This window comes from Pseudoliparis swirei, chromosome 16 (genome assembly GCF_029220125.1).
Source record: "Pseudoliparis swirei isolate HS2019 ecotype Mariana Trench chromosome 16, NWPU_hadal_v1, whole genome shotgun sequence".
Taxonomy (NCBI): Eukaryota; Metazoa; Chordata; class Actinopteri; order Perciformes; family Liparidae; genus Pseudoliparis; species Pseudoliparis swirei.
The window spans coordinates 7,604,996-7,629,264 of record NC_079403.1 but is presented as its reverse complement, the minus strand read 5'-3'; the positions used below and the strand labels follow the sequence as shown (position 1 = coordinate 7,629,264).

The window sequence follows — 24,269 nt, the reverse complement described above, 5'->3', positions numbered from 1 at the left end:
TCGATGGTGTACATATATGCAGCAAAAAGCATATTTAAAATGCAATTGTAATAAAGTGATTTGATCATCTCAATAACACAGGAATTAGATTATTGAATATATGGTGATTCATTTTGTGCTTTTCTTTGGTGAATCAAAAGAAATATTTGAATCATTGATTGTCCTGTACATCCGAGTTCTGGAGCTGATTGTCCTTTGGAAGTCTTAATGCAACACCAGGATTTTCCCAGCTAACAATATACAGTATATATATGTATATATACATACATATATATATATATCATTATTATAAAATGATTACTTTATGATATTTATATATAGTGTATATATATGCTATATATATGTATATATATTTATATATATTTATATTAATATATATATTTATATGTATATATATACATATATAAATATCATGAAGTAATCATTGTCTAATAATGATATATATATATATCTATATATCATTATTAGAAAATGATTACTTTATGATATTTATATATACATATATTATATATATATATATGAATATATATATGTATATATATATATGTATACATATATAAATATCATAAAGTCATCATTGTCTAATAATGATCCCAACTCTAGGCACGTTATGGCCTCGTAGGTAACATGAGATGGGCGGCTTGTTGTGTTTGAAGGAGTTTTTAAAGCCTGAAGAGGTCCAAATAAAGATTAAATAAGAGATAAGTCTGAAGGAAATAAACTTAACAGAAATATTGACTGTTTTCCCAGTGGTGAGTGGAGGATCCTGACCGAACTCAAACCTCTCCGACACCTTCAGGGTGAACTGGGACTCCGGGACGGACCGGGAGGCTTTTATCGCCCAACATCAGAGGTCACGGGAGGTCGACCTCCCATGTGGCTGAAAGCAGACACGGTGCATGCTCGAGCTTTGTGCAGAATAATGTCAGCAAACATACATTTTTAAATAAAGCCCTGAATAAAAGACAAATGTTTGACTGCGAACCCCAAGGAGGTAATATTGACCCAAAAAAAGACAATTTCCTCCAGAATGACACAAGCTGCAATACACTGGATATCACTCGCGTGCATTGACCTTTGAATTTTAAAAATGGCCGCTCTTGATCAATTAAGATGAGTTCAATCTAGATAAGGCAGCAGGGTCTAATCATGATAACATCTCACCCCCTGCAGTCATCATTCATAGATACTGAATAAACACTTTAAGCAAGTCAATGTTTTTATTCTAATAATTTACGACAAGAACCGGCGACCGTTTTAATATGAAGTGCCGTTTTTTTAATGTTCAGTGAGCCACATATCAACATTAAGATGAACCCTGAGCTTTATGACGGCACCACATTACAATGGAAATCCCCCACAGATCTATAATTTCATTCCATCCGTATGTGCAGGACATGAACAGCAACATAACACGTGTTTTAAATCAGGTCATTGTGAGAAGGCTGCCGTCCTTATGTAGACATCATCAACCCGCCAAGCGCCCACCTCATTCATCAGCAATAAACCTCACCGATCCTAAAGAGAAGGCAACACGTAACCAACCAATCAGAGGCCGAGTATGACGGGCCGATGGGGGAATGAATAAAACAACCTTAAATAAACGTGTACACCTGCTAACGGCTGGTTTGGCATGCGGCTCAGAGGGCACTTCAATATTAAAAAAAACTCATCCCTGCTTGATCCACCTTAATTAAAGTGTGTGTGTGTGTGTGTGTGTGTGTGTGTATAGAACTTCACTTCCATCGCTCTCATGTTTTTTTGGCAGCTGTTCTCTACAATCGCTCCGCACACCTGTAAGAAACGATATATCTCCCTCTGGAGCTGGAGGAGACCAGAACAAGATAATCAATGTTGTAAATTGTCAAAAGAAAAATATGAAAAAAAGAAAGGTCTTCCCAATTTCCATGATGCACATTACATTTTTAATTAGCTGCTTATGATCAACAGTTCATGGGATTTTACACGAGGACTCAAGCAGATATCCTCACCTTCCCAATCTGGCCCTGTGGCAGTCCAGATGGGAAAGGCATCCAATCAGCAGGGAGAGGAGGAGAGGGGAGGAGGGAGGAGAGGAGGCGAGGAGGAGAGTAGTCAGCGAAAACCTCTGTGGCTCTGAGATAAAACTCTGCAGTGTGTAACTCGACTTTATATTCCAACGCCCCAAAAAATAGACTTTTGACGCATTAAAAGATTTTTTTGTCTCACTGCAAAAAAATGACTTGTAAATTAATCGGGGCCCCGGCTTGTAAAATGGGAACTTAATAAGCTGCAGAGTGAACGTCACGGCAGGTTTGAGTTGTGGCACCAGCTCGATGGCTGAGTTACTGGATGTGTTTTGGGAGGCTGGATCGTTTTTATGTTTTTATGGAAACACTGTGCTGGGTTGCAGCTCCAGAGGACAGTGAGAGTTACCGCATCAGAAAAAATGGAGCATTTAACCGGACGTGTGATGTATTACGAGGCTCAGTGAGAAACTTGTTTACTTATAATTAGTCTTATAGCCGCGTCACACACACAAAGTGGGAGCGGATGGATGTGGATCCTCTGCTGCAATCACCATTTAGCATATTTCCAATTTCGCATTTTGAAACTTCGGCAGCAGCGGATAATCTCATTTCACAATATGTGCTGTGCAATGACAAACATGTATGTGATTTGATTGGTTTTCCTCCTCCTGTGTCCAGTGTGTGGCGTTATTGCAGTCTGTTTGGGGCGGATTATCCCACACTAAAAGATTGAAGGGCTCATTCGTGAAAGGACAGCTGCTGTTAATAACACTGCAAAACAAACAGCACCTTGTATTTTGTAATATTTGGTGCTTTTGATTAGTGTCTACGTTATATTTACTTATGGTATTACTTATGGTATTACTCATGTTATTACTCATGTTATTACTCATGGTATTACTTATGGTATTACTCATGGTATTACTTATGGTATTACTCATGTTATTACTTATGGTATTACTCATGGTATTACTCATGTTATTACTTTTGGTATTACTCATGGTATTACTCATGGTATTACTTATGGTATTACTCATGTTATTACTGATGGTATTACTCATGTTATTACTCATGGTATTACTCATGTTATTACTCATGGTATTACTTATGGTATTACTCATGTTATTACTCATGGTATTACTCATGTTATTACTTTTGGTATTACTCATGGTATTACTCATGGTATTACTTATGGTATTACTCATGTTATTACTCATGTTATTACTTATGGTATTACTCATGGTATTACTCATGTTATTACTTATGGTATTACTCATGTTATTACTCATGGTATTACTCATGTTATTACTTATGGTATTACTCATGTTATTACTCATGTTATTACTTATGGTATTACTCATGGTATTACTCATGTTATTACTCATGGTATTACTTATGGTATTACTCATGTTATTACTCATGTTATTACTTATGGTATTACTCATGTTATTACTCATGGTATTACTCATGTTATTACTCATGGTAATACTTATGGTATTTTTGTAGTTTGGCTTTCTTGAAGAACTGTTACTTTCTTGATTCTTGTTGTTCTGAGTTTGTACTCGTGGTTGATGCACTTACTGTCCGTCGCTTTGGATAAAAGCTGCAGCTAAGTAACATGTGATGTCATGTTATTTAATTGTGGCTAATTGTTGGGCTCCTCCAACGGGTCATGAGATGATTCATCTGGAAGGAAATAGTGACGCAACGGTTCAACAAGCCCACGGCTCGGTTTGTAATTTGTATTTTTTGGGTGATGGAAAAGAAAAACATAACCATTTCCAATTTGTTTGGACAAAATATATTAATTGATTGACTGATTGATTGACAGTAATGAATGACCACAACACTGATTCAATACATGAGAGGCAGTCTACTAAATGGTCCAGTAAAATGGAAACGCTCAATACTTATTCACAGGTTATTTGCACCACCGCAGCATTTAGATTGTGTAGACAGATATAACTGACGAGCAAGATAAGTCCAATAATAAAATAATAATGAATTAAACACATCAGCACCGTTGCGTCATCTCTGTTTTTGTATTACGTGCTCTCCAGACTAAACGAGCCACTGCTGCCCTCTGGTGGACAAAAGAGGCATTGCGCCTGCTGGCCGCACCGTAAGCGGGGAAGTTGCAGCTGTGGTTAATGGGGTTTTCCAGATGTGTAATTGAATTATTCAAGCCTTGGTATACATAACTTGACAGCTATACAAACTGACAGCAGGAGAGTGAAGAAGTAAAGAATATCTCTTGCAATATTTTAAAATCCTTTTATTTTCATGCATGCTTTTATACATAATCTGGGAGGTTTAGTTTGCCAGGAAGAAAGAGGAATATAATACATGTCTTTGCGAGACAGCATGTATACTACATCAGTAATAAATCATTTGAAATATGGATCCCGGAGAAGCCATTGCTGATACACACATCGCACATTCGGTTCTGGCCGGTAATGCGCGGCGCGCAGAAACATATTTTCACACTTGCAGAAGTAGCGCATGCGCACAGAGGACAGCAACCAGTTCGAGTCAAGTCGAGGCAGACGGATGGGATCGAGCCCCAAACTAAAATCACCTGTATTCCGGCATTCATGGTGACACAGTGAGTAGACGTTTATATTTGACTTTAATCATCACAACCCCTCGTGTCGGTGCACATCTTTTTTCGGGATTAAAACAAAATTTAAAAAATAAGGCGGATAAATGTCAGGATGAAGCTGATGCATCTTTATGTGGATATTGCAGCAATCATAAATAACAGCATTCGTTTACGTGTTGGGATCTGAACTAAACATGGTAATAATCTCTTATCAAATACGTAACAATACATGTAAATATCTGCAGATCTGCTGCTTTTCTTTTCTTTTTTGCCTGGAAAGAAAAATCCAGATTATAAATGTATCAGCTTTTCTGATCAAATAATGTCATTATGTTTCTATAAACGGCTGCACGCTGCAGGCTTTCGAGTGATTGCTTCCAACCGACCATCATGCATGTGTGCGTGTATGTCTCTCCGCGCGCGTGTGTGTGTGTGTGTGTGTGTGTGTGTGTATCCTCCCGAGGATGCGACTGATGGGTATGATGACTGCGGTCCAAGAGTAACGCCTTGTCGCTATCACCGGGCTTCTCTCTGCTCCTCCCGCACACACCAAGTGAGAGCAGGAGAGACGAGCGACGGAAAGGCGGTTTGTCGTGTTGTTGCATTCGGCATGATCCAACACACCGGTACTTACATTTCGAGCTGTTTGCATCGCGACATCTGCACCTGAACGCACCACACGCATCATTTGATGTGGACACACGCGTCACGATCATGTAGTGGTCGTGCATTCCGCGAGACGAGTCTTAATGTATGACATGTAACCGCTCTAATGGAGCTGTTTTAACAACCTCTCCTGTGTGATGTGTATACGCACACGCGCAACACAACGCGCGTGACTCTCTCCCTGTGGTCCTCTCTCCGTGCCTTCTCCTCCTTCTCCTCCTCCTCGCAGTCCATGGGCTCAGAGCGGGAGGAGATGCGCCAGAGACAGATGCAGGTTCACCAGGAAGCAGCTGCCAGTGTCCTCCACGCGCGCCACAGAATGGGAAACACGCCCACCAACGCCTCCAACGCCTGCTGCTTCTGCTGGTGCTGCTGCTGTAGCTGCTCCTGGTACTGATGACACGCCGCGCGGCTCCCCACGCAGCCGGGCTGGGGGGGGGGGGGGGTCTTCCTCTTGAGGCCACGCAGTTGCCTTTCTTCTGGTTCTCAGTCCGCAGGAGAGTCGATTTATCAATTAGGCAACACTCCGGAAATGGACAGGCAACTGATTTTATATTATATATATATTTATATATATATGTGTGTATATATATATATATATATATATATATATATATATATTCCAGACAAATAAGTCTATAAAGCAACCAACACAAACACAGCAACTATATATAAAATACAATAAGAGGACGCAGGTACAATCACTGCAGTTACAAAGTCACTTGTGGTTCAAAAAACATACACTCGTTCCAATGTTTCCAGAAACAAGAAAAAATACTTCTTATTACTCAGTTAATTTTTTTATAGTTACATTTTTATTGTCATTTAAATCCACATTTAAATTTATTTGTAACATTCCCGAACACAGCATGGAAAGTGGGAACAATATATATATATATATATGTACAAATCTGCGGGTTTCTTTTAAAATATCATTCACAATTCTATCTTTTCCACTTAACGTTATGCATAATAATGTCAGCTGAGCTACGGTGTCTGATAATACAATTCTATAAAATATAAATTAATTACAGAAAAAAGTAGGCTGTTGCGCAAATGTTTGTTTTTAACGCGCTTATTTCCCGTCAAACCCGCCACTTTGTGCATTCAAACACTCGTCCTGCTCACGACACTCGAACTAAAGTAGAGGAATTCTTGGCCGAACTTTGTTTTTTGTTGTTGTTTTTTGAGGCCGATGGTAAATCACAGATAATGCACTTGAGACATATAAATATAACGTGACACTCATTTAATAACTGCAGCTCAATCGTAGATACAACTTCCTTCTTGCTTCCATCCTCCCACCCATTCACCAACACCACCGCCCACACCACCACCACCATCATCATCATCATCATCATCATCATCAGAGAAACACAGGAACACAGGGTCCTGTGACCCACGCTGGATCTCATCCTCGGGGTTTTTAATCTGTTCTGGAATCATCCCCCGTTAACTCGTGCTCCGTCTCGAGGACGGCCAACCTGACGCCGTTAATTCGCTCCACCGGGAAGGAGAAACACGTTTCATCTCCGCCTCTGTATCAATTCCCTCCGAATGTTGCACGGCTACAGCGACCACGTCCCCCGATGGGATGGCTCACAGTGGACTCACACACCTGAGCCAATTAAGCCGGCTGCTACCCCGGGTGTTGAAAACAGTTTATTTACGCGCTGGTGATCCCCACGGGATCCTTTATTATTTACCGAAACGTTCCCAGGAGATCCTCCTGAATCTACTGGCGGTGTTCTGTCATTTCAAATGTGGAACAACCGACATGCAGCGTCTTTAAAGCGCTACAACAGGCCAACAGAACCTCTCTGTAATGGTATGTATCAGAAGGAATGTACTGGTGGGCGGTTTGTTAGTGATTTGGGGCGACACTATTCAGGAAATAGACTAAATTGGCCTTCTTTACAAAATTCTGGAGTTTTCTTCCTGGCAACCTCACCATGACAACGACTCCGGGAAAACGCCCCGCCAAGAAATAGTGCGGCATATCCAGCAAAAACCCATTGTTCATGCAAACCACGGACACGTGGAGTGTGGTCGTGGTTGCATTGGGTCAGAGCGAGTGTTATTACTAAGTGACCACTAAAAAGTTGCGTGGTATAATAACGGGTATAAAAGGCAGGAGTGTCCACTAGGGGCAGATGGGAGAGGAAGTGGACAGGTCAAACAAACAAACTAGAACGGGCACTCGGTAGAGCGCATACCTTCGCATATCACAAGATTGGGCATTGAATTATAAACATTTTGGCATTAGTTGCATGCCAATTGGATAAAAATTGACCGTGCTATGGTAAAAAGAAGATTTTGACCTTTCCATGACCTTGACCTTTGACCCGATCGATCCCAAAATCTAAACAAATGGTCCCCGGCTAATAACCAATCATCCCACCAAATGTCATGCGATTCGGTTTAAAACTTTTTGTGTTATGCGAGGAACACGCATACAAATAAATAAATAAATACACCGCGATCAAAACATAACCTTCCGCATTCTCAATGCGAAGGTAACAAACAATGTCACGTAACGGCGTTCGTTCAATATTTTACAACCGTAATCAAGTCTTTTTGTTGCTTAACAACCAAACCACGTGGCATTGTGATCTGAAATGTACGCAGTGAAGAAACGTTCAATGCCAAAATTCTTTTCGCCACGCGGTTGCTTTATGCTAAGCTAAGTTAGCCGTCTGCTGCTTGCAAGCGTGCCCACATTCATCGTACCGTGTCGTGTATTAGAGATGTCGCTGTTTGACAGCTCGGACTTGACTTTAAACCGACTCTCACGTTATTTTAAATGCTCGGCTGCAGCATCACATCAGGATGACGCGCCTCGTTGTGTTGTTCTTCGTTCCAGTTTGACCGTGAGGAGTGAGGACGAGACGATACAGAGGTCCACCTTTGAGCGCAGAACCGAGGGAAACTCCTATTTTGACGAAAGGTAACGGCCGAACGCCGCGGCCCTCCCCCGTGTGCGAGAGATCATTAAATAACAGCGAACCGATGCACCCGCAATTCTTTCACCTTTCAGCGCGCAGCCCACTCTGGATGACGCTAGCTCCTGGACGATGTCGTTTGAGAGGATGATGAAGAGTGCGGCGGGTCGCGGCTGCTTCCGGCAGTTCCTGCGGACGGAGTTCAGCGAGGAGAACATGATGTTCTGGTTCGCCTGCGAGGAGCTCAAAAAGGAGACCAACAAGACGGTGGTGGAGGAGAAAGTCCGGCAGATATACGAGGACTTCATCTCAATCCTCTCCCCGAAAGAGGTGAGCCACTGTATGAGGTTATGGCTGCAATTATTATTATTATTTTATATATATATAATCTTTAAAGATAATAATCACCAGGCAGCCAATGGTTATTTTCTTGATTAATCCCATCATTTGAACAACATTGCTTGTTAATTCACCAACCATCAGTTGAAAATATCCTACATTTAGCAAATAATGCCTATTTGCATTGTTGCAAACTATTCAATAGGCACGAAAAATGTATGCTTTATATTACAAAAAAAGGTTGATTTGTAAAAATAAATAAAAATTGTCAGTTAAAGAGGAACTTCACTCCTACGGGTGTCGCGTTATATATATATTAGCAATAACCAATAGCTGCAAGCTAACGGTGCTAACATCGCTAACGGTGCTAACAACAGTTGATGAGCGCAGTCTGCTCAGGACGCCATTCCTCCGATATATCTGGGATATGGCGCCGTACGTGATGGCTGCTGTGTTGCGAGCTCCCGGATTTTGTAGTAGTTTTTTGTTATTTATTCTTCTTATTGCGACTATTTTTGCACAAAACGTTAGCAGCCAGTTAACGTACGACAGATGCACACTTCTGGAGATTGGATCGGCAGTTGCTCGCCGCCTACCAGAGTTTTTCAACTCTTACTCGGACGTCCCGCCAGGAACAGTAGCGGAACTATCTCCGTCCATTTTAGGCGCGATCTCACGCAAGCGTCGCCGACGGAGGGGGAAGCGAGCTGGCGTGCTGGTCAGGCTGAGACGTCGAGCCAATCGACCCCCACTACCCACCATTTTACTGGCAAATGTACAGTCTTTGGACAATAAGCTATGCGAGCTACAGGCTCGTATTCAATTCCACCGGGAAACTAAGGACAACGACATCATCTGCCTTACGGAGACATGGATGTCGGAGGAGGTTACCGACTCAGCCATCGAGCCGGCAGGATTTTCCGTCCACCGCTGACAGAACAAAGACTCTCTCTGGTAAAGATCGTGGAGGGGGGGTATGTCTCATGATAAACAGATCTTGGTGCAACCAAAGTCATGTACATACTCTCAAGTCGTTCTGTTCCCCGGACCTGGAGTACCTAATGCTCATGTGTCGACCATTCTGGCTACAAGGAGTTTACAGCAGTCACCGTAACTGCTGTGTACATTCCGCCTCAAGCTAACACGGACATAGCGCTGAAGGAACTCTACGGGCGATCAGCGAGCAGGAGTCGGCACACCCCGAGGCTGCTTTCATTGTGGCGGGGGACTTCAACAAAGCGAACCTGAAGAAAGTTCTCCCGAAGTTCTACCAACACATAACAAGCAACACGCGGGGAGCGGATTTCGACCACTGCTACACTCCCTTCCGGATGGATACAAAGCCCTCCTCCGCCCACCGCTCGCAAATCGGACCACCGCTCCATCCAACAACTCCCCGCCTACAGGCAGAAGCTGAAGCAGCAACCAATCGCTGTGAAGGAAGTGCAACGCTGGTCGGACCAATCGGAGTCTATGCTACAGGACTGTTTTGAACGTGCTGACTGGGATATGTTCAAGGTCGCGCCGGACAACAACGCCAGTGAGTACGCGTCCTCAGTCACCGGGTTCATCAAGAAATGCATAGATGACGTTGTTCCTACCAAGTCGGTTCGGATTTATCCCAACCAGAAACCGTGGATAAATGGCGATGTTCGCTGCACTCAAGACGCGTAACACCGCCTTTGACTCCGGGAATATGGCGGAATACAAAGAGCCCGCCACGACCTCCAGAAGACCATCGGCTCTGCCAAGCGGGAGTTCAGGAACAAGGTGGAGGAAAAGCTCAAGAGCCATGACGTGAGAGGTGTGTGGAAGGGCTACAGACAATCACGGACTTCAGAGGGAGAACCAGCGGTGAAGAGAACTCCTCTACCTCCCTCCCAGGCGAGCTAAATACATTCTTTGCTCGGTTCGACGTGAACGGCAGCCCGCCAAGGCAGCGCCGCCGAGGAGACCAGCCTGCTGATCATCTCAGAGGCTGACGGCGCAGAGCCTTCAAGCGGGTGGACATCCGGAAGGCGGCAGGTCCCGACCACATCCCGGGCGCGCCTCAGAGCATGTGCAGACCAGTTGGCAGGAGTCTTCGCAGACATCTTCAACCTCTCCTGTCCCAGGCTGTTGTTCCTGAGAGCTTCAAGATGTCCACCATTGTGCCTGTCCCCAAACACCCCAAGGTAACCTGCCTGAATGACTGGAGACCCGTAGCCCTCACCTCGATTGTCAGTAAATGCTTCGAGAGGTTGGTCAAGGACTTCATTTGTTCCATGTTGCCTGCCACGCTGGACCCATGGCAATTTGCATATCGTCAAAACAGATCCACCGACGACGCAATTGCCATGGCACTTCACACCGCCCTTTCCCACCTGGAGGGGAGGAACTGTTGTGTGCGAATGCTGGTTGTGGACTACAGCTCAGCGTTCAACACTATTGTTCCCGCCAAGCTCGACACCAAGCTCAGAGGTCTAGGCCTGCACTCTACCATGTGCAGCTGGATACTGGACTTCCTGTCGGGCCGCCGCCAGGTGGTGAGGATGGGCAGTACCACCTCAGAGCCGCTGACCCTCAACACGGGAGCCCCTCAGGGATGCGTGTTGAGCCCTCTCCTCTACTCCCTGTACACCCACGACTGCACGGCCATGCACAGCTCCAACGTCATCAAGTTTGCTGACGACACAACAGTGTTGGGGCTGATCACCGACGACGACGAGACAGCCTACAGGGAGGAGGTTGGATCACTGGTACAGTGGTGCCAGGAGAACAGCCTCGTCCTCAACGTCAAGAAGACCAAGGAGCTGATCGTGGACTACAGGAAGCGGAGAGGAGAGCACACCCCCATCTCCATAGACGGAGTTGCAGTAGAGAGGGTCAGCAGCTTCAAGTTCCTCGGCGTGCACATCTCCGAGGACCTCACATGGACCACGCACACCACTCACGTGGTGAAAAGGGCCCAACAACGCCTGTATTTCCTTAGGCGACTGAGGAAATTCAACATGGCCCCCGCATCCTCAGATCATTCTACCCCAGTACCACCGAGAGTGTTCTGACAGGTTGCATCACCGCCTGGTACGGGAACTGCACCGCCCTGGAGCGTAGGGCACTACAGAGGGTGGTGCGGTCGGCACAGTACATCGTTGGAGGTGAGCTTCCCTCCATCCTGGACATATACACCAAGCGGTGCGTGGCCAGGGCCAAACGGATGATGAAAGACAATAACCACGCCGACCACAAACTGTTCACCCTTCTACCGTCAGGCAGGCGATACCGCAGTATCAAGTGCCGCACAAACAGACTGAGGGACAGCTTCTTCAGTCAGGCCATCAGGCTGCTGAACAAGGACTGAGACCCTCATTAACACCACACACCAGAACATATTCTGTGAATATCTATGGCCATGGTGTATATTTTATTACATTGTTTTATATATATATATATTGTATATATATATTGTATGTATATATATATATATATATTGTCTCAAAAAAGTGTATAGTTTATTACATTGTTTTATATATATATATTGTCATGATGTATATTCTATTACATTGTTTTATATATATATTGTTAATACTTTCTTCTTTTTTTTTGTGTGGATATTGTATAGTTTATTCTCATTCTTATTCTTTTTTTAGTCTGCTACTGCTGTCGGGTGTTTTGAACATAAGAATTTCACAAACCGATTATACTTGTATAAAAGGGGATGTGACAATAAAAAAACTTGAAACTTGACATAGAAAATAGTGATTTGCCGCTGTATTAATCCTTGAGTTTTGAATATAGCACCTTTAAAGATGAATTCGACTGTTAGCATTATTTTTAAAAACATCTAAAATGTTCAATAGAAGTCTCTAAAGAGTTCTCTCTGCCCACAATAGCCGTCTCGTTACAATTTGATATAATATGGGCCCTTTTTTTGCTGTTCATATAATCACACAAATTATTATGTTAATACAGGGGATCTTGCAGCAAAATCAGTTGCTCAAAATAGTACTCGTGTCTCCTTAAAGGGCCAGTAAAGCATGTTGAATCTCCTCTAAATTGCAAAAGTAAACTGTTGCATATTCTAACTAGAATGGGCACTCGGTAGAGCGCATACCTTCGCATATCACAAGATTGGGCATTGAATTATGAACATGTTGGCATTAGTTGCATGCCAATTGGATCAAAATTGACCGTGCTATGGTAAAAAGAAGATTTTGACCTATCCTTGACCTTGACCTTTGACCCGATCGATCCCAACATCTAATCAAATGGTCCCCGGATAATAACCAATCATCCCACCAAATTTCATGCGATTCAAGAAGATGTTGACCTTTTCATGACCTTGACCTTTGACCCGATCGATCCCAAAATCTAATCAAATGGTCCCCGGATAATAACCAATCATCCCACCAAATGTCATGCGATTCGGTTTAAAACTTTTTTTGTTTTGCGAATAACACGCATACAAATAAATAAATACACGGCGATCAAAACATAACCTTCTGCATTTTCAATGCGAAGGTAATGATAGGAGCCCTTTAGTTTTCTGTCGATGAATCATTGAAGCTCCATGTGGTGCATTCACACCTTTAACCTTTGACCCGCTCCTCTTCTCCAGGTCAGTTTGGACTCGCGCGTTCGAGAGGTGATAAACCGCAACATGCTGGAGCCGACCTCGCACACGTACGACGACGCTCAGCAGCAGATCTACACGCTGATGCAGAGAGACTCCTACCCCCGCTTCATAAACTCTTCCGCGTACACGGATGTGCTGAAGAGCCTGGAGGAGCCTCCCCCCGAGCCGTAGACGCGCCACCGCCGCACTCTTAGCTTTTCAAATATCGGCGCATGCTTCCCGCCCTGAAGGAGTCTTGTGTTCCCGTTGGAGTCCTGCTATTTAGAGAGAGACAGACGGGGAAATGAACACTGCATAAAACCGGTGTTTATCCAGCTGTTCACTGCTGTTTATTTACCCATGATTAGAGTTCCCCAAATACTCGGAGCGAACAAGAACAAACGCTATCCAGCAGCGGTCACTTGTTGGAAAACATATCTATATTTTTATATAATCCCTAGCGCTTGACATTGCACTTTTCTACCTTGTTCAATGAGGGAAAGCATGCATCTGTGAGCACTGCGTTTGTATTTAGGTAAATCGTGGGCCTTAATGCATATCCAGTTCTTGTAGAATCTAATAGGATTTATTTAACAGTAATTTAAAGAAGAAGGAAAGTGCCTTGGAATAAGATCTTCGACACACGAGCACCGCGACTCTAACATGACAACGACTTCACATGTTGGTGCTTTCAGCTCTTCTCAAAGATAACAGTTGTTACAACTCGATGAGCTGATGCCCGGAAATAGATCGTCTGTGTTTCAATACTGTGATATTAGTCAAATTATATTTAATTCAAACAAAACGTGGGCAAGCTGAATACATGATCGTGACCACTGATATATATTTGTGTATTTAAAAATAGATTTGTGTGAAATAGTTCATTGAATTCTCACAAATTAAATAAAGCACAATCGTATGTTGTTTTTGCCGTTGTGTTTAACACATACATATACACATATATGTATGTATATATACGTATATACACATACGTATATATACATATATTCTGGTATATAAGAAATGTTTCATATGTGCATTGCATATTAAGTTACTTTAAAATGTAAAACATTTTTTGCAGATGTTCTTTGTTTGAAAATGTGTAACGAATGTAATGTTCTACAGATTTAGGGCTGAAAAATATTATTTATTCCATATGAATGAATTGTTGATTACACGTCTCACGAAAGCCCAGGTTGATGTCTTTCAGTTTTTTTTTACCAAAAACAATCCAAAACCCCAAAATATAATATTTACAATTATTAAAATGGTCCAGTCTGTAGGATAAAGCGGCATTTAGCGACTGACACACCAACCTGTGTGCAGCGTGTGTCGGAGGGCAGTGTTTGGTTTGACCGCTCTGGGCCACCGTAGGAACATGGTTGCCAGCTCTGGGAAGAGAGCCTCCTTCTAAGGCAACGAAAACACAACGATTCTTAGTTTCCCGTCATTAGTTACTTCCCCCGTAAATCTTACATTACACTGGACCTTGAAAGAGAAAGAATATCAGCAAATATTTAAAATGTCAGAAGCTAGAAGCAACAAACGTCATTTTTGATCAACTAATAATAGTTTTCATATTACTAGACATCGGCTCCATTAAAAAAAAAAAATCATAAAAAAAGGGCATTAAACAACAGGCCATTTATTGTGAGATAGCAGGTATTAAACCATAAAGTATCGCCCTAGTTATTCCAATAACTATGTTTCCTGTCGGAAAAGACTCGTCTCAATGGGAAGTAGCTTTACAATCAAGCAGCTAATGTTACTCTAACACTGGGGTGTGTGTGTGTGTGTGTGGCTCCAGGTCAGGATACAACAGTGTTTATTGTTTGGGTGAACACGAAGCCCCCGTCCTGTCTGGCTCTACAAGTAGCAGCGCAGTTTTATTGTCAAGTAAGTCAGCGGTTCCTGGAGTCCACACAGTCACGCCCAGAGGACTCTGACGCCGGCGTGCGGTTGAGCGGCTGCTCCCGAGTTCATTCATCGGCGATGGGAGGAAGCCGCTTCTCTATGAATCGTTTGATATCCACCATTTCCTGCACACATAGAGAATAGAGTAAAAAGCAAATATGAAACACACGACGGATCTGGAGCGCCAGAGTCACAGGAGACGTCCCCCACGCTGACCTCGGGACAGGCGCTGTGAGGTAGACCCCGGTACGACTTGAAGGTGACGTTGGCCGGAGCGATGAGGCTTTTCAACTTCTCCGCTGTCTGTCTGCCGAACATAAAGGGCACCAGGGGGTCGGCGTCCCCGTGGCACTGGAAGACATGCATGTCCTTGTTAACACTGCTGGCAGATGCCTGAGAATAGAAGAGATTAGGATTATTCACATTATCTTGTTGTGACAGATTAGGATTTAGCTACAAGATATTCCTTTACTGTAATTCCATTTAAAAGAATCGTACAATAAAATGAAAATTGGGTGCATTTTATGTTTTGTATATATTGTGTATCGCATATGAATATTATAGCAATTCAAAGACGAATTTGAACTTTCGGATGAACAATTTCTTTCAGTTTGTTTGAATATTTTCTGAACCACTGAAGAAGTAGCTTTTCAGAGAGTGAAAATCTGAAGTATATCCATTTTATTACATATTTGTTTCGTCTACCTGAGGGAAGGAATTGCGGAGGGGAAGCCAGCAGCTCAGAGCGATGACTCCAGCCAGCTTCTGCTGAGTCGTCAAAGCCGTGTAGAGAGACAACGCTCCGCCCTGGACGAGACAACACAACAACAATCCTAGACACATATCTCCCATCTCTGTTATCAACAGAGACAACAAGAACAAAAGAATCCTCTTCACGGCGGCAGAGAATGGGAGTGATTTCAGATTCCGATTACATAACAAAAACAGACCCGGCTGTCGTCCTCTGAAACTAACTTGGGCTTTTGTCTGTTTGCCATTTTAATGACACGCTCACACACAGATGACTGCGAATCGCCCAAAGTGAAACCGACAACTGATTTGTTGAATCACAAATCTCTCAAGTTCTACTCTCGGTGTTGACCTTGTGGTTTTCACAGAAAGGATTAAGGGGTTTTGTACCAGATCTATTTTTTGACCGAGCGCAGTGACTTCCTGGAGCCTCTTCTGGTTGTCTGGCAACTGCTCAGCGCCAGAAACAGTCCGATGCACGACCCACCGAAAAATGTTGAAATGTCATGTTTACACCAACGGAGATGTAACATGTTGATAATAATAATAATAATAATAATAATAAATTGTAGTAGTGCCTTAAAAAGGTACTCAAGGCTCTTTAAATGGTAAAGACAAACAAAAGAACAGCAAAATAACCAGCTACTGGCTGCAGCTTCATATCTAACTGACAAATATGAGTGATATGTTCTTCTCTTATAACTCGCTACCAGAAAGCAAATTTCCCAACATCTTCCCCTCTCTCTAACAACACCAAACTTCATAATTATGTATCAGCATGAAACTGTAATTCCCTCACATTTTGACTTTCTTCACACCAAAGTAGAAAGTTCTGGACCTCTGAATTGTTCTAAGCTTGATTTATTTATTTATTTTTTAAATGTATGCATTTATCTGTTTGAGAATCGAGTGCCTTGAGAAGTGCACTTGTGTTTCTTTACTTTTTGTATTTGGTTATTCAAATGCATGAAGTACATAAGCACTGAAACCCGTGAAAACAATGTTTCGTAACTAATCTTTTGCAGTCAAGCCAAACTTACCTGTGAAAATCCCCCGAGGAGAATTCTGTGTGACGGTATTCCATTTTTCACTTCTTGGTCAATCAAGGCTTTAACTGTGGACAAATTAAAAAAGGAAATAACACAATCACAAACATAAACAAGCTCTTTATGCGACTCAAAAAATTGCAGCTCCTCTATCTATCATGAGTGGAAATTAAAAAAGTAAAACGTACTGTTCTCCGATGCTCTTTTAATACCAGCCTCATCTTCATTGGCATCTGGGCTCAACCCGGAGATATCAAACCTTTACACAATGGGAAAACATGGGAGGCACACTGTATTTGTGATGGCCGCAGTCTCCTCAAATAGGTTGAAATACTGTGATACTTACCAAGAAGGCATGGACATTCTCATGTTCAGAGTAACGGGCATGGTGGGACTGTAGTCAAGGAAGAAAAGACCAATCTAAACGTGGCTTAACTGCACAAAACATACACATGTTGCACCATTAATGTCCATTACAGAGGACGATATGCCATATAATGCCTTGAAATGAGGCGCTTTCATGCTTTTCATGTTCTTGTAGACACCCTGTGTGATGTTATAACTGCTGTGAATACTTACGCGTGTGGACAGATGTATTTCACATGTGGTGACCTGATGCCTGCGAAACCTTCTGCCCAACCATGTCTGTCATATTGGACACAATTAACCCAGTTCAGATAAAAGTGGACATGCAATCATCATTTTGCACCAAAGGAGAGAAGAAGAAAAAGAAACCCTTTCTGCACGTCACTTACCCAGTATCACCAAGGCCATGCAGAAATATCACCTGTATAAAACACACAGGTAAGGTGGAGGCAGTAGTTTGTTTATGCATCGAGCTCGGTTGTTAACTGGTTTACAGTTGCATTTCTTTTAACTTCAATACACGTGGACTCTGACTCACCGCTGCAGTGGCTTTCCGGGCAGCAGGCACGATGGCAGGTAAAGGCACTGACATGTTATTGCCGCACATGCAGCGCTGAGCAGCCGGTGGGGACGAGTGAGCTACTGTCGGCTAATAACGACGTCCGCCTCCACTGTCAATCTGGGTCGATCTTTGTCCGACTCTGGCCGTCAAATAACAAACAGTTAAAAGACGAAGGTCGACCAAAGACGGAGGTCAACGAACCGCCGCCTCGTATGGCCTCTGGCAGACGTGAATTTATTTGTAGAAGTTGAGTTTTGTTCAAGAACAATACGCCGCCGGATAACACTATTCGCCAACTGAGCTGACACCGTTTGTAGTCCCGCCCCTCGCCTACGTGATTGGCTGTCGCCAGAGGTTTTCCACGGATGCAGAGCACAGATTGGTTCGTTGAAATGTCAATATCCGCTACTTTACTTTACTAACGGTGAAACAGAAAAGCTCACTTCGACGCCGCTGAAATATAGATTATGCAACAAAAAAAGTATTCAAATATAAAATATATACTAAGTGTATGCATTGAACGTGTAGCATATTGTGGCGTGACCTTTGACACAGATTGGAAAAAACCACGTTTTTTTTTTGTCATGTGTTCTGTTTTCTGCTTAAACGTTAAAAAGGTTATTACATTTACTTTTTTGACCTTAACGATATTCATATGTAATGACAATCACCAAAAACGCATCACAGGTTCACAGTTTGTAGTACATTTAGATGGTGGCCGTGCCTTTATTTTGAAACACCAGCAATGAAGAAGTACTTCCGCTCACCTCGGTCACGTGACCTACGTGTCCTTGGGTTTGTCACTGACATGTGAGCAACAGAAACATGCCTTTCCCCAAAAAAACAGGCAGTAAAGCGTTGGCTGTTTTACAGAATCTGCCCCGGATAACTTTAGCAAACTTGCGCCCTGATTCCGATGCCAGACAGCCGGTAAGTTTCATTGTGGCATCTTTATAAAATATATACTTTGCAGCTCACTCTAGCTTGTATAGCTAGCGTTAGCTACCACGTTGTTTTGGTCCGTGGAGACAAACGATAACATACGTCTGGTGTTTTTATCGAATTATACTTTTTAATAAAAAGACGTGCTTCATGTTCTGTAATTGCAGAAGACGCGGCGGGGCAGAGGACAACATGGTGGCAACAGAAGCGGTCGAGGACACAAAGGAGAGCGGCAGCAAAACAACCGGCCTCGGCTGGGATTTGAAGGGGGTCAGACTCCGTTTTATCTCGCGATCCCTAAATACGGCTTCAATGAGGGACACAGGTAAAAAGCTCGTCACCTAGTTCTCCACCTTCGGGAACAAACCAGTGAGTGTTTTGCAATAAAAAATGGAGTCTCTGTTATAAATCATACAAACAAGTCGTCATTAAAATGCAAGCAGCAAATAGTCTTTGACTATTCCAGGTTAAGCTTGTGCAAAATTGCATTCACCTTCATTGTCTCGAAATTACAATCTGTTTACAATCTGTACATACAGACATCAAACCCCACAACGGCCCCAAAAAACTCCCCAGGAAAAGGAAAGGGGAAAAAAAAAAGGGGGAAAAGGAGAGAGGAAAAGGAGGAGGGCAGAGAGGGGATCCCTGTCCAGGATGGAGAGGACAGACAGAGATGAAAAGGAAAGAGAGATTTAATGTTACAGAAATAATGAATAGTTCATAGTAGGGCATATTCCAATAGTATGACAGACCATATGAATAGTTCATGGAGGGCATATCCATGAGGCAGATGGCGGGAGGGAGGGAGGGATGGCGGTGGGGAGGACAGTGACAGGACACAGGTGTGTGTAGGACAGTCAATCCGACCCACAGGATCCCAGGGCAGGCATCAGGATCTATATGACCTTATAGGGCCTGATGACCCCCATCAAGGAGAGTCAAGAAATGAGGATTAGTGAGAGAGTTAGAGAGGTGTGAGAGAGAGATGAAAGAGAGAAAAGAGGAAAGAAAAGAGGAGATGAGAAAAAGCATCCTAAGGCACCCAGCAGCCTATAGCCCTATACGGGCATATCAAGGTGAGGGACCAGGTGAACCTGATACAGCCTAACTATATAGGAAGGTCTTAAGCAAAGTCTTAAGTAAAAGAGGTGAGGAGGGTCTTGTGTCTGGACTGAAATTGGAAATTGGAAGCCATAAAAGAAAGAGGAGCTATATAAAGGCTCTGTCTCTCATTCTTTTTTTCTTTTTAACTTTAAGTACAAGGGAGAAGTTTAGTTAGTGTGCTTCTCTAGTAGTGGGCAATATATGGTTCCAAGCAGCTCCTTAAGATATGATGGAGCAATCATCATCAAGTAGTTGTAGGAGAAGAAGAATTTTAAAAGTGATTCTTGATTTTACTGGGAGCCAGTGCAGAGCAGCTAGTGCAGGAGTGATGTGATCTCTTTCCTTCCACATATGTACAACTAGATAAATCAAATTAAGGGTTAGTCGTATGAATGTGTATTTGTCACAAAATATGGTGGTAACACTCTATCCAAATCATCAAATCCTAAACTTTGATGCACATGTTTTTTTTAATACTTGGTCAATAATTCAGTCAGAGTAGTTTTTGCACGGATCATTTTTGTATTTAATATTTTGCTAAACTGAGGGATATCACAATGACTTTCACACCATTAAGACCAGTGTTGGTGCGCTCCTCCCCAGTCGACGGCCGCAGTACCAGCCTCTGTCATTGAAACGACTGCAGTACCTGATTGATCTGGGAAGAGTGGACCCAAACCAGCCCATAGACCTGACCCAGCTGGTCAATGCCAGAGGGGTGACGATCCAGCCTCTGAAGAGGGACTACGGAGTCCAGCTCATTGATGAGGTATGCTCGTTGTTGTTTTTAGACCCATAGCATCAATGAAACAAGTTTTTTTTTAAAGTTGTAACTGGAGATTGTTTGTAAGTGGAAGAAACAATATTCGAGAAATCATTTGGTTTATATTTTGCTAAAAAGAAAAGCAATCATTTTTGTGAAAGGAAATTAATGTTTCCATATTATTCTGAAGGCTTAATGTTTGACTACGAAATGTAAGGGAACCGCTTGCTTCTCCTGGCCACGATACGTCGTTGGAGAAGATACATCGATCCATAACTTCATGATCAATTATTAGAAGAGAAATGGATTTGCATGTTTAGTTCAGCTCTAAAAACCTCCACCACTCCGAACTATTGTACCAACTGTAGGCGCAGTAACAGAAATGTCAGAGAAAAATGCAATGTGGCACGATTTGCTCAAACGTATCGTATTTTATACGTACCAGTTAATTTGTGCTGTAAAGCTCTAGCTTGAGTAATTTATAAAACACTGCGAGGAAAATACCCACAACTTCATGAGTCTAGACAGTTTTGTTTCCATTGCTCACTGAGCCATATCATAAGAAGTTGGACATAAAAACATTGTGAAAAGGTCCCATGTTTTGAATTGCTGAACAATATACCAGGTAGTCAGGATGCAGACCAACGGGTCCCTCTGAGGTGCTTCGATCATCTGGCGCCAGCAGGTGGCACCACATAACAATGTTGTCAATAGGCCAAGAGGCTGTTTTTGACCTGTGTTTTTTCTTTTCTTCTTCACACTCCTCCACCAGAAGTTCCTCCTTTCAAGTGCTTTCTCTGTTCCAGGGTGCCGACATTTTTGCTGCAAAAATCAACATTGAGGTTCAGAGAGCTTCTGAAGGAGCTGTCGCTGCTATTGAGAGGAACGGAGGGGTCATCACGACCTGCTTCTACGATCCAATAAGTCTTGGTAACTAATGACGGATCAGTCTAATACACTCACTGATGGTATAAAGTTCATCTTCTGTATTTTAGATAATAAATACGAGCTGTTTTTTAAATTTATTTTTTGCAGGGATTGTCATCAAGCCCGTCCCGTTCTTCTTACGTGGGCAGCCCATTCCAAAGCGAATGTTACCGGGTGAGAATATGGTCCCGTATTACACAGATGCTGGAAACCGGGGTTACTTATCGGATCCAGAGAAAATCCAGCAGGCCCGTCTTGCCCTGGCACAGAAGTATGGATATATTTTGCCAGACATTTCAAAGGATGAACTGTATCGCATGCTCTCCATGAGGAAGGATGTTCGACAGATCTTCTTTGGCCTCGCTCCAGGCTGGGTCGTTAGCATGTCAGAGAAGAAGATCCTGAAACCAACTGATGAGAAACTCCTGAAATATTACAGCTCATAAGAGGTGTCAAATAAATCTTTATGTACAGTATCTCATGGCAAAAATCAGTAAAGATACAGATTTGTGGATGTTGGAAGTTTCCATTATATAATTAAAATCTGGAAAAAACTGTTTCAGTATGAAGTTGTCATTCAATAATGTCTTACATTTTCAAATATTTTGGTGAAAACATTTTTCGGTGTCCTATGTTTTCAAACAGTATATTTATGATGTGATTAGTTGAGTGTTTCTTTGCGTGGCTGACGTCTGACGGCCTCGTGGCAAAGCACAACTGGCCCGTGCCGCATGATGGAAGGAACGTGAACTGTAACAGGTGAGGGGGAAATAAGGAAAATAAGATAACTCAAAGAATGAAAACAGGAAACAGATGCCTGGTGATATGTGCTACTTGTGAAATGTGTTGCCTAGGCCGTAGAAGGGGAGTTTTAAATTAGTCATAGGCAGCTGTATCCTGGTGTGGACGTTCAAAAGATCCCTCTCCATCCTCTTGGAGTACAATCACAGGCAAACGCATACATACAACGCTGCACCCGTCAGGCCTCGGACATAAAAGTGCCATTGAAAAAAGTATGTTTATGCTTTGATATCTAAGGAAATTACTATTGACTTAATATTAATGTGTTATCACCCACTTAATCAAAATGTACACTTTCACTAGTTTACATATTTCAAGTGGTTTTTTTGTTCCTTCTATTTCAGTGCTGAGATTTTTTTTTTATTAAAGCCAAGTTATTGCAAAGTAGAATCTCATTAAGATTTTGAGATATTGCAATCAACACGTTATGGCACTAAAGACCAGGTACCAGAATATACTCTCGGAGGTTTGGGCTGTATAATTGTTCTCTCGTGTTTGAACTCTCCATTAAGCTAATGTTTATTATTATAAGTCAAAATGGCACACTCACTATAAATAACTGTATTTTACACACAATTGTCTTAAGAAACGCTGCCACAGAGTTTCTGCTGGTTTAAAAACACTATCAAAGGAAGCATATGTTTGTGTGTGTGTGCAAGAACACAAGCATTGTGTTTCTATACAAAGTCCCGTGTGCCATGTTAGTTGGTAGGCAGGTCTCAATTATTATTATTATCAGACCACAAATAAAGTGACAAGAAAATATGATGCACCAAACTGCGAGTTAGACATAACTAATTTCATAAAGTTTTATTGAATCAAATAATACAAATAAAGCATTTTAGGTGTAGCTCTTACCATATTTGTACATGTCATAATGTGTTACCATAAGAGACTAAAGTTACACTTTGATGACTTTGCGCGTGGTTCCCTGAGTGTTTTCCTGGATCTCAAGTATCCAATAAACTCCTCAAGTAGTGGATACGTACACAGCCGGCCCTGCCAGGAAAAGCAGCCCAAATCCTTACAGCATAATACTTTAAATAAATCAGGCCACAGGAAAGAAACGGCACCATCATTGTTTATGGCCGAACTACAGCGCTTATCTTCAAAGCAGCAGATCCTTTTGAATTTGTATCAAGTCTCAGACGAGGAAAGGAGAGAAAGAGAGCGAGCAGCCCATCAAGTCTGTGAATGTGTGGCTGCAGAGAGTTAGCCTCAAAGAATAAAGAAATCCAATCAGGTCTCCATCAATTACACAGAACACGGCCATTCACTTTGGCTAAAAAGATGTGTTAGTCTGTTTTAGGGCTCTGGTTTCTCCTCCAAATAATCTAATGTCTGAGTCTAACCAGTTCACACTATTTAATTAAACATTCAAGCGTTGCTGCTGGAGCCGAGCAGACCGGATCGTTTTGGTTATCTGCCGCCGTGAGTGAGCCGTTTACGACAGACACGGAAATCACGGTGTCTCACAGGTCTTAGTCTAGTTCCAGTTATTAATGAGGGCTAATTACAGCTAAATGCAGCCGTCTTCTCTTCTGTCTGCTGGGGAGAGACGCGTCGGCCTGCGTGGAGCTGCATCAAGGTCAGATTACCACAAACACCGGAGGGGAAGGTAGGGTCCAGAAACATGGATACACATATATTATATAATATATAACAAACGGCCTGCTGTGGCACAAAGCCAGTAACATCCAAAGCTCGGCTGTCTGGACCATAAAAGAACTGGAAGACTCATTCAATTCCTCAGATAAGACTCTTATCATGAATACAATTCCTAATTTACAAAGAAAGGCCCCTTTTTTTGGCACGAGTGGAGCGTTCCCGCATTAGCCGGTCTGCATGATAGACAAATGCAATACAATTAGACCAGTGTGACCAGCTGAAGAGCCCGACTGAAGATGTGATGGATGTGTTCTTGAATGAATTTAGATTCTGA

At 42.6% G+C, this 24,269-nt stretch overlaps 3 protein-coding genes across 4 annotated transcripts; 2 read left to right on the top strand and 1 right to left on the bottom strand.

Annotated features, from left to right (window-relative positions):
* Positions 1-4,476: 4,476 nt before the first annotated feature.
* Positions 4,477-14,225, top strand: LOC130206148 (regulator of G-protein signaling 20). The gene is made up of 5 exons (XM_056433953.1): positions 4,477-4,614; positions 5,507-5,667; positions 8,141-8,224; positions 8,315-8,549; positions 13,156-14,225. The coding sequence occupies exons 2-5, from the start codon at positions 5,510-5,512 to the stop codon at positions 13,342-13,344; spliced, it is 666 nt and encodes a 221-aa protein (XP_056289928.1). The 5' UTR covers positions 4,477-4,614; positions 5,507-5,509; the 3' UTR covers positions 13,345-14,225.
* A 552-nt stretch (positions 14,226-14,777) lies between these two features.
* lypla1 (lysophospholipase 1) lies at positions 14,778-18,087 on the bottom strand. Of its 2 annotated transcripts, XM_056433950.1 has the most exons (9): positions 17,767-18,087; positions 17,618-17,649; positions 17,442-17,507; positions 17,209-17,256; positions 17,051-17,121; positions 16,857-16,930; positions 15,772-15,873; positions 15,283-15,459; positions 14,778-15,191 (listed from the first exon to the last, which is right to left on the bottom strand). In XM_056433950.1, exons 1-9 carry the CDS (start codon positions 17,833-17,835, stop codon positions 15,132-15,134), a joined length of 699 nt encoding a protein of 232 aa, XP_056289925.1. In that variant the 5' UTR covers positions 17,836-18,087; the 3' UTR covers positions 14,778-15,131. The 2 variants fall into 2 exon arrangements, with proteins under 2 accessions (XP_056289925.1, XP_056289926.1); XM_056433951.1 differs by lacking the exons at positions 17,618-17,649; positions 17,767-18,087 and having other exon boundaries at positions 17,209-17,297.
* A 486-nt stretch (positions 18,088-18,573) lies between these two features.
* On the top strand, positions 18,574-22,083 carry mrpl15 (mitochondrial ribosomal protein L15). The gene is made up of 5 exons (XM_056433948.1): positions 18,574-18,720; positions 18,900-19,057; positions 20,440-20,605; positions 21,406-21,529; positions 21,635-22,083. The coding sequence occupies exons 1-5, from the start codon at positions 18,616-18,618 to the stop codon at positions 21,970-21,972; spliced, it is 891 nt and encodes a 296-aa protein (XP_056289923.1). The 5' UTR covers positions 18,574-18,615; the 3' UTR covers positions 21,973-22,083.
* The last annotated feature ends 2,186 nt before the right edge of the window (positions 22,084-24,269 follow it).

Excerpts from the sequence above, each read along its gene's own strand:
- LOC130206148 (XM_056433953.1), top strand. The coding sequence starts at position 5,510 with ATGGGCTCAGAGCGGGAGGAGATGCGCCAGAGACAGATGCAGGTTCAC. Across the intron at positions 8,225-8,314 it reads AACTCCTATTTTGACGAAAG|CGCGCAGCCCACTCTGGATG; the intron begins GTAACGGCCGAA and ends TTCACCTTTCAG. Across the intron at positions 8,550-13,155 it reads CAATCCTCTCCCCGAAAGAG|GTCAGTTTGGACTCGCGCGT; the intron begins GTGAGCCACTGT and ends CCTCTTCTCCAG.
- lypla1 (XM_056433950.1), bottom strand. The coding sequence starts at position 17,835 with ATGTGCGGCAATAACATGTCAGTGCCTTTACCTGCCATCGTGCCTGCT. Across the intron at positions 17,122-17,208 it reads AGAATGTCCATGCCTTCTTG|GTTTGATATCTCCGGGTTGA; the intron begins GTAAGTATCACA and ends CATTGTGTAAAG. Across the intron at positions 15,192-15,282 it reads CTCACAGCGCCTGTCCCGAG|GAAATGGTGGATATCAAACG; the intron begins GTCAGCGTGGGG and ends CTATGTGTGCAG.
- mrpl15 (XM_056433948.1), top strand. The coding sequence starts at position 18,616 with ATGCCTTTCCCCAAAAAAACAGGCAGTAAAGCGTTGGCTGTTTTACAG. Across the intron at positions 18,721-18,899 it reads ATTCCGATGCCAGACAGCCG|AAGACGCGGCGGGGCAGAGG; the intron begins GTAAGTTTCATT and ends CTGTAATTGCAG. Across the intron at positions 20,606-21,405 it reads GAGTCCAGCTCATTGATGAG|GGTGCCGACATTTTTGCTGC; the intron begins GTATGCTCGTTG and ends TCTCTGTTCCAG.